Source organism: Gorilla gorilla, chromosome 5, assembly GCF_029281585.2.
Source record: "Gorilla gorilla gorilla isolate KB3781 chromosome 5, NHGRI_mGorGor1-v2.1_pri, whole genome shotgun sequence".
Taxonomy (NCBI): domain Eukaryota; kingdom Metazoa; phylum Chordata; class Mammalia; order Primates; family Hominidae; genus Gorilla; species Gorilla gorilla.
In genome coordinates, this window is record NC_073229.2 from 60,652,074 (window position 1) to 60,662,014 (window position 9,941).

At 43.1% G+C, this 9,941-nt stretch overlaps 1 protein-coding gene across 8 annotated transcripts in view; it reads left to right on the forward strand.

Annotated features, from left to right (window-relative positions):
* BICRAL (BICRA like chromatin remodeling complex associated protein) overlaps positions 1-9,487 on the forward strand; it is a 118,261-nt gene extending 108,774 nt beyond the window's left edge. For all 8 annotated transcript variants that reach the window (XM_055389664.2, XM_063707610.1, XM_055389658.2 and 5 more), the window contains 3 exons: positions 1,218-1,312; positions 3,449-3,551; positions 5,606-9,487. In XM_055389664.2, coding sequence (XP_055245639.1) covers positions 1,218-1,312; positions 3,449-3,551; positions 5,606-6,393 — 986 coding nt within the window. In that variant the 3' untranslated portion in view covers positions 6,394-9,487. The remainder of the gene's footprint in view (positions 1-1,217; positions 1,313-3,448; positions 3,552-5,605) is intronic.
* The last annotated feature ends 454 nt before the right edge of the window (positions 9,488-9,941 follow it).

The window sequence follows — 9,941 nt, forward strand, 5'->3', positions numbered from 1 at the left end:
TTCCCTAGGACACCAAGGAATAGGGTCAAGATCCAGCGTTAAACAGGGGGTGTGAAAGGGCTGGGCATGGTTGTTCACGCCTATAATCCCAGCATTTTGGAAGGCCGAGGCGGGCAGATCATGAGGTCAGGAGTTCGAGACCATCCTGGCCAACATGGTGAAACCCCATCTCTACTAAAAATACAAAAAAATTAGCAAGGGCATGGTGGCACACACCTGTAGTCCCAGCTACTCTGGAGGCTGAGGCAGGAGACTCACTTGAACCCGGGAGGCAAAGGTTGCAGTGAGCCAAGATTGCACCACTGCACTCCAGCCTGAGCGACAGAGCAAGACTCTGTCTCAAAAAAAAAAAAAACCCACAGTGGGTGTGAAGACTGAGAAGAAGAATGAATTAGAAGGTGTTCAAATCCTTGGAGACCAACAGACAGAGGACAGAGCCACATGACCATGACAGTTTAATGTAAAGCTGTGTCTTTACATTAAACTGGTTTACCTAGTCCAGACAGTTGGACTTCATTGTTTCAGCTATTTTAGTTTTTCATACCATTAGGCTTAGGTCATCTAAACTAGCAGATCATTCTCTACTCATTGATATATATATATATTTTTTTTTTTTGAGACAGAGTCTCGCTCTGTTGCCCAGGCTGGAGTGCAGTGGCACGATCTTGGCTCACTGCAAGCTCCGACTTCTGGGTTTACGCCATTCTCCTGCTCAGCCTCCCGAGTAGCTGGGACTAGAGGTGCCCGCCACCACACCCGGCTAATTTTTTTTTTGTATTTTTAGTAGAGATGGGGTTTCACCATGTTAGCCAGGATGGTCTCGATCTCCTGACCTCGTGATCCGCCCACCTCGGCCTCCCAAAGTGCTGGGATTACAGGCATGAGCCACCGTGCCCGGCCTACTCATTGATATTTATTGCGAGTCTGTTAGATGGTTTTATTTTATAGGTGATATCAAAGTAATTATGTTTTTGGTTTCCTAGTTAAAGTTAAAAGAGTTAGTAATAAAATGAGTTTCCATGACCAGTGGACAGTGAGGGAATGCAGTGTAGAAGGATGATGCTTAGCCAGGGAAAAGCTCATCTAAGAAGAGAAAATTGCCCCAGATAAGCCATGTTTGAATAACAGAAGAGTAATGTATTTCAGTCTTAAGAAACAGAAGACCTAGTCAGTGATTTACAGTCTCTCACTATTTCTTTGTCTCTCTCTTTTTAAAGTGGACAATGAATTTGAGACAGTTGCCACTCAGCTCCTAAAAAGGACCCAAGCTATGCTTAACAAATACAGATGCCTGCTCCTAGAAGATGCCATGGTAAAAGTCATGCTACTGATATTTGTTCTTTAAAACTTTACAGGTCACAGCCACTAAATCAGAGATAAAAAGGTCAAGGAATTATAGAATATAATGTAAAAGGCACAGATATTTCACACTGTAGAAAAATTTATGCTTAGCTGCTACTACAAAAACAGCAGTGAACATTAGCTGTACTTTACTTGGTGGGTCAGTACTATTCTCTTGTTTAACGGATAAGGAAACCAGGGCTTTGGTTAAGTAACTTGCTCGAGAACAGATGGCTAAGAAGTTTGCAGAGTAGTTAGCAGAGCTTGGATACGGGCCAGGATCATCTGACCCCTGGTCCACACTCTGATGCCGTCTACCGCCTTTCACCAACCCAGAGATGTGGGAGAAGGACTGGAGGCACATCTGAACAGATAAGCTGGTGACGAATGTCAAAATTAGTTTTGTTTTTGAGAGATCATTGACATACCATAAAATTTACATTTAAAGTGTACAACTTAGGCCAGGCATGGTGGCTTATGCCTGTAATCCCAGCACTTTGGGAGGCCAAGGCGGGTGGATCACCTGAGGTCGGGAGTTCAAGACCAGCCTGACCAACATGGATAAACCCCTTCTCTACTAAAAATACAAAAAGAGCCAGGCGTGGTGGCGCATGCCTGTAATCCCAGCTACTCGGGAGGCTGAGGCGGAAGAATCACTTGAAGCTGGAAGGCAAAGGTTGCAGTTAGCCAAGATCACGCCATTGCACTCCAGTCTGGGCAACAAGAGCGAAACTCCGTCTCAATAAAATAATAATAATAATAATAATAATAAATAATGGATCACCTGAGGTCAGGAGTTTGAGACCAGCCTGGCCAACATGGTGAAACTCGTCTCTACTAAAATACAAACATTTCAGTGTTCAGAGTTGCAGTGAGCCGAGATTGCACCACTGCACTCCAGCCTGGGTGACAGAGTGAGACTCCGTCTCAAAAATAAATAAATAAATGAAGTGTACAACTTGATGGTTTTTAATACATTTACAAGGTCATATCATCATCACCACTATCTAATTGCAGAACATTTTCATCATCCCAGATAGAAACTGCAGTTCATTTGAAGTGCCAGTTAAATAGAGAAAGGAGTGAGAATAAGATACCTCAGAAAATGATAGAAAGACCAAACCTGAGATTTGAGAAGCAGTTCTAAAATCATATAGGCTTTAACCTATCAATTGGTCTCTTATAACTCATTTTCAATTTGATATCAGCTTTGAAAATGTACCTTGGGAGATTGGTTGAGCTATATTATACACATATACAACATAGAGTAAATGTGTATCCGTGTGTCTGTATTTACTTAAAATTATGCCACCAGGCCAGGCACAGTGGCTCACGCCTATAATCCCAGCACTTTGGGAGGCCGAGGTGGGTGGATCACCTGAGGTCAGGAGTTTGAGACCAGCCTGGCCAACATGGCAAAACCCTGTCTCTTGTAAAAATAAAAAAATTGTCCGGGTGTGGTGGTGCGTGCCTGTAATGCCATCTACTCCAGAGGCTGAGACAGGAGAATTGCTTGAACCTGGGAGGTGAAGGTTGCAGAGAGCCAAGATTGTGCCACTGCACTCCAGGCTGGGTGACAGAGCGAGACTCTGTCTAAAAATAAATAAATACAATAAAAAATAATGCCACCAAAGTCTGTAATAATTGTTCTCAGCCAGGTGCAGAGGCTCATGCCTGTAATCCCAGCACTTGAGGAGGCCAAGGCGGATGGATCACCTGAGGTCAAGAGTTCAAAATGATTTCTAAGATACATTATTAAGTAGAGGAGAAAAAAAATACAGAACAGTATATATAGTTGCTACTATTTGGGTACAAAATAACGAAGTATATTTCTTTATATATAAATATATTTATAGTACATATATATTCTTATGTGTGTCAGAAATATCTCCAGAAGAGTACTGAAAACTACTAGGCAGGCAGATGCCTCCAGGGAGAGGCACTGGGTGATAGTGGGTGCACACCAGGGAGAGGCAAAGAAAGGAAGCTCACTTTTCACATGCCCTGTAGTATCTTTTGAATTTTGTACCAATGTGTAAATTATTTTTTCCAAAAGCAACCATTTTAAAAAATTGTCTATGAAATGACTGGCCTCTCTCTTTTTCAGCGAATCAATCCCTCTGCTGAGATGGTGATGATCGATAGGATGTTCAACCAGGAGGAAAGAGCTTCCCTGTCCCGAGACAAGCGTCTGGCACTTGTAGACCCTGGTAAGAAACATCGCAGTGAAAGTAGTGGATAGCTCCTGCCATGGTTCAGGGACCATGCGGCCTTTGGCAGTCTGTCTGAACTTTGGGTAAGAAACTTGAAGGTAGAACGTGAATTCTGGGGAGAGCTCGGCACGGTGGCTCACACCTGTAATCCCAGCTACTTCCTTCTCCTCTTTGGCCTGCACAGCCAATGTTTGTTGGATGGAATCATCTTTTTAGATTTCAAGGCTGTATTCCCTAGAACTCACATTTTAGAATTTGGTGAACAAATTCATGTTCACACTATACATACATACTCTATGTTGTTTTGTAGATGTCATTAAAGCTCTATTTCACTTCGATTATTTCCAGCATTAGCACTTTTTCCACTCTTGTGTAATAGCAGTCTGCCTACCTCCATCTGTACCCTCAATGTTCTAAATCCTCATGGACATTTCTTCTTTTTTTTTTTTTTTTGAGACGGAGTCTTGCTCTGTCGCCCAGGCTGGAGTTCAGTGGCAGATCTTGGCTCACTGCAAGCTCTACCACCCGGGTTCACGCCATTCTCCTGCCTCAGCCTCCCAAGTAGCTGGGACTACAGGCGCCTGCAACCACACCTGGTTAATTTTTTGTATTTTTAGTAGAGACGGGGTTTCACCGTGTTAGCCAGGATGGTCTCCATCTCCTGACCTCGTGATCCGCCTGCCTTGGCCTCCCAAAGTGCTGGGATTACAGGCGTGAGCCACCGTGCCCAGCCATGGACATTTCTTTTGCCATCCTCTGCCTCCTCAAGCCTGGTGCAGTTCAGTGCTCACTCACAGACGCAGCTCCTACATACCCATTGTCCTTCCATATCATTTTGGATGAGTGTTGGCTATTCATTTTGTGGTCTTGGCAAAGTGATGCCAGGTTTCTCCTATGTGTCTAAAGGGATTGAAGTGCTTTCACCCAAAGACAAGTAGCTATCTTCACCTGGAAAGTATGTAAGACAGATAGGTTTTCTGTTTCCTGGTGTCTGTCACCCTTCCCTGCAAAGCCCCATTCCAGGCCCTTCTGCTCTAAGGAAGAAACCAGGCTGACACCAGGAACTAATTTCTGTTTTCAGACTGTTTCAAGGAGGTCATTAGCTGAAAACTAATTTAAAATAATGCTTAGAGGCTGGGTGAGGTGCTCACACCTGTAACCCCAGCACTTTGGGAGGCCAAGGTGGGTGGATCACCTGAGGTCAGGAGTTCAAGACCAGCCTGACCAACATGGTGAAACCCTGTCTTTACTAAAACTACCAAAATTAGGCCAGGCGTGATGGGTCACGCCTGTAATCTCAGCACTTTCGGAGGCCGAGGTGGGCGGATCATCTGAGGTCAGGAGTTCGAGACCATCCTGACCAACATGGCGAAACCCTGCCTCTACTAAAAATACAAAAAAAATTAGTCCGTTATGGTGGCAGATGCCTGTAATCCCAGCTACTCGGGAAGCTAAGGCAGGAGAATCGCTTGAACCGAGGAGGCAGAGGTTGCAGTGAGCCGAGATCACGCCACTACACTCCAGCCTGGGCAACAAGAGCAAAACTCCGTCTCAAAAAAAAAAAAAAAAAAAAAAAACCACAATTAAATGGGCATGGTGGCGGGCGCCTGTAATCCCAGCTACTCGAGAGGCTGAGGCAGGAGAATTGCTTGAACCCGGGAGGCAAAGGTTGCGGTGAGCCAAGATCGTACCACTGCACTCCAGTCTGGGCAACAGAGCAAGACTCCATCTCAAAAAAAATAAAATGATACTTAGAGATCAGGACTGAGTGATGCTTTTTGCCCATCACATTTTCCCATTTGTCATCAAGCATCTACCTTTTCAAAAGGTTTAAGCTCCCCATCTTGAAGCTGGGGCTCCACAGCCTTGGCTGCCTTTACAGGATGCCCTCTCAGGATCAGGGTCCTGCTTCTGCATGTTCCTGTATGTAAAGCAGATGGATTCTGTGAGTGGGGCTGGCTTTGCCCTCAGCACCTGACCCACTGAAGTTCTGCTGTATAGTCTGTACTCTCCCAATCACTCACTAATGTTCTTTTTGTTCCCATTTCCAGAGGGTTTTCAGGCTGATTTCTGTTGTTCCTTCAAACTTGATAAAGCTGCTCATGAGACACAGTTTGGCCGGAGTGACCAGCATGGCAGTAAAGCAAGCAGCTCTCTGCATCCGCCAGCCAAGGCCCAAGGCAGAGACCGAGCCAAAACCGGTGTGACGGAACCCATGAATCATGACCAGTTTCATCTAGTGCCTAATCACATCGTGGTCTCTGCAGAAGGAAACATTTCTAAAAAAACAGAATGCCTTGGCAGAGCACTGAAATTTGACAAAGTGGGTTTAGTGCAGTACCAGAGCACGTCTGAAGAGAAGGCCAGCCGGAGAGAGTCTCTGAAGGCCAGTGAGTGCTCTCCCGGCCCTGAGGGGCACCGGAAAACCTCATCCAGATCGGATCATGGTACTGAGAGCAAACTGTCAAGCATCCTAGCAGATTCGCACTTGGAGATGACGTGTAACAATTCCTTCCAGGACAAAAGTCTGAGGAATTCTCCAAAGAATGAAGTTTTACACACAGACATCATGAAAGGGTCAGGCGAACCCCAGCCAGATCTCCAGCTGACAAAGAGCTTGGAAACCACATTTAAGAACATCTTGGAACTCAAAAAGGCGGGACGGCAGCCCCAGAGTGACCCCACGGTTAGCGGCTCTGTTGAGTTAGATTTCCCCAACTTTTCTCCTATGGCTTCACAGGAAAACTGCCTGGAAAAGTTCATCCCGGACCACAGTGAAGGTGTTGTAGAAACTGACTCCATTTTAGAAGCAGCTGTAAATAGTATCCTAGAGTGTTAATAGCAGCAGTCCTCCCCCTACCCCGCCCCGAGACCCCACCCCAGACCAGTTACATTCGTTCCTGGCAAAAGCAAATGGAAATGGTCTCCTGTCTCCAGCCTGCTTGATCTTTCATCACAGGTTATTCTTTCTAATCTCAATCCTGTTCTTTGTTTAAGAGCAATACTTGTCGTGATTACAGGGAGATCCTTTAGTAAAATTAATCCTTGGCAGAAAGCAGTCTGATAGGCCCCACTCATTTCAAGTGTTATAAAAGTGCTTATAGTCATTTTGTTTATTTGTTTTGTTTTTTAAAAACACTGTAACTCAATGAGACCACAGTATACTTGGCCCTTGGTAAAATTTTGACAATCATAAGTCATTTGAAAAGAAGAGACTTACTAAAATCAAACGAGACAGATAGAAGCTACTTTTTAAAGAATATCCCACGGCATCTCCAAATTTAGTTTTGGGTTTTTTTATTATTATTATTTTGAGTTTTTTTGTGTGTGTTTTGTTGTTATTGTTGAGGGGAAGACCGCATGGTTCTTCCCCCTCAGCCATCTTGGAGCAGTAAATTGCTGGCTGTGCTGCCAGGGACCCGCAGCCCTGGTGGAAAAGCCAGTAGCACATATGCAGGGCATTGCAGGGCTTCCCTGTTGATGGTTCAAGTGCTTTTCTGATGCTTCCGGAGCAAAACCTCATGCTTTTAGGCATATCTATGTTGAATTTCACCTAGGGAATGTTCTGTTCTTAGTTACAGCAGCAAAATTTGAAATAATTTCACCAGGCTAAATAAAGGAAAATGGAAACCAGTTAAGAGGCACAGTGTACAGAGGAGGCTGGGATAGAGCCATGAGGGTTATAATATTAATATGTATATATGTAAAAGCATATATATGTTAACTATTGAGAAAAAACAAGTTTTGCATTTTATAATTGGATATAGTCAACATATAATGTATGTTTTTGTTTGTTGCTGGATTTTGTTTCATTTAACCTCTCTTTGCACCCTCTCCCACAACAAATACTAAGCATCAAAAGCACTTTCATTTGAAAATTATTATGTTGTAATTTTTCAGTTTAAACTTTAAGGAGACTCTGGCCTTGTTTATGCTTCTTGTCTGAGAACAGTAGTGACCCCTGGCAGCAATTCATTACCAAAACACAGACAAACCAAAGGTAACCAGCTAGCCCACCACTGAAAGGAAAGATCTGAGACATGGGATTCCCATTTGAGAGCCAAAGGATATGCCCTGTCACAGTTTCTGTTTGGCCTGTGTTCATATTAGTGAGCATGGCTTATTGCTTTATTTATTTTTATTTCTTGTCAGGGAGTATTCTCCGTTTTCCTTTCTCGTATACCTGCCCCGGGTTATCCCATTTCTGTTGTTACCTTTATTCTTAATGTCATTGTAACCATCACTTATCTCCTGTCATTGGGAAAGCTACATGATAGTATTTTTATGCACTCTTCTCCCGCACATACACACACGTGCATGTATCTGAGCTGCTCAGATCCAGAGGTCATTTTTGTTACAGTGTATGCACACTCACTCTCCTTCTTAGTGTGCGTACTCTCTCATTTATTCTGTTTATCTCCCTGGCTCTGGAGGTGCAGCCACTGGTCTTCACTTTAATGTGTTGCCAGAATCTGCTTCTGGCTGTCGCCAGCATGGGGATGACCCCCATTGTCATCATGTTGGGCATTTCTTTTCCAGATTGGCCTGTGATGGAAAGGAAGGCTTCTAATTAGAAAACACAGCAACAGAAGACCTATACCCCGGTGCCCCTGTGTCCCACTACACACAGAAAACCCTGTGAGATGGCCAATCTTCATAATAGCAACGTAGCTTCACCCCAGCCACATGCCCCAGCCAATACAAATTGGAAAATCTGGCCCATTTTAGGGTTACCATTTTTTCCTTATTTGTGCCAATGTCCAAGTTGCAGATTTCCCCTTTTTCCTGTATTGTAACATATTAGATAAGTTGGTGTTGCCAGTTGGTACTTTCTGTTTGGGTAGTCCTAGGGTAACACCCTGCCCTAAACTCCATGATTTCATAGGCTTTTCTTCCCTTGGGGCTCATGCTCCCCTAATTCCTAGCAAGATGATCCTTCCTAATCAAATTCTTCTCATTGCGGAACTTTATCCCTGGAAGCCTTCATGTGGGCTGCTAGTGAGTTACATTAATTACTGCAAATCAGTGGAATTCTCAAGAGACAAGACAAGCTTCATGTACATTTGTCACCTCTCTTTCTTCCCTATCCTGCCCTGCTGTCCCAATCCTAGCTTTTCTATATACCATCTTAAAGGGTTTTTAAGCCCTAACACTTGTCTAGCAAATGGAGAGCCTAATTTACCAAAATGAAACTTGTAAATTTTTGTGTCATTGTATGTAAGTTTACTTTTTATGGAGGAAGGATTCTAGATAATGACAAATGAAGATTATGACATGTATTTTACTCCTGTGATTAGGTTCTACGCACATGGGTCATAACTCGCATGTCAAGCCCCCTTTGGTGAAGGGTAGGAGAGCTCAGCCTCGGATGGCCAACATTCAGTTGTTCAGGTTCATTCGTCAAAGTTAAGTTTTAGAACTGTTTGTACTCAGTAACAAAAATCATTTTCTTTTTTTTTTTTTTCTGTTGTGGAAAAGTGTGAATTTGTTATTAAGCATTTGATTTTCTGTGTCCTTAAGTACTTCCTAAAGATGAAGCAAAATTTTAATCTGGCAATTAAGAAAAAGAAATATTTTAGCTCTGAAGGATTTAGTAGATTCTGTTAGATTAGGGAGGCCTTACAGACTGACTTTACTTAAAGAGGACGCGTCACTCGCTGTCAGTGTGGTGTGGGCTTTATTTGCTTAAATACCTTCATTTGTATAGTATGTCTCACTTGAAATTGCTTTGTATACATTTTGTAAAAATATTTATAAAATGTTTTGTAAAAAAAAAAAAACTATAACAAATTGCAGTTTATTTTGTTATGTTGGATAAATACTGTTAAAAGAAACCAGTCAGTAACTATATTGTTAATCCATGGTTAGGAAATGTTTAGTTGGAGATTACAAATTGAAACAACCATTGCAATACAGCCAAAGATTTGGGAAAATGTGCAACTGTGATTGTCTTGATTTTGCAAACAGGAATGGCTACTTTTCCCAGAAGAAAAGGGTAAGTGTTCAATGGGAATTCTATTTTAATAGATTTACAAATACGAAAATCAATTTACCCCAGTCAGGGAAGGGATAGGATTTTAATTGATTGGCCTTTCCAAACAGTTACAAATTATTGAAGCTGGTCAGTGAGGAGGTTTGGTCCTGTACACCTTTGGCCTCCATCCCTACTCCTGCCACATAGGTCCTTAGCTATGGAAGGAAAAGTGGGGGTCATGTGAAAAGTCAGGTAAGTGAGCCTCACTCTGCAGGAGATTTTATTTTTTATTTTTATTTTTTTTGAGGTGGAGTCTTGCTCTGTCCCCCAGGCTAGAGTGCAGTGGCACACAATCTCCGCTGACTGCAAGCTCCACCTCCCAGGTTGACGCCATTCTCCTGCCTCAGCCTCCC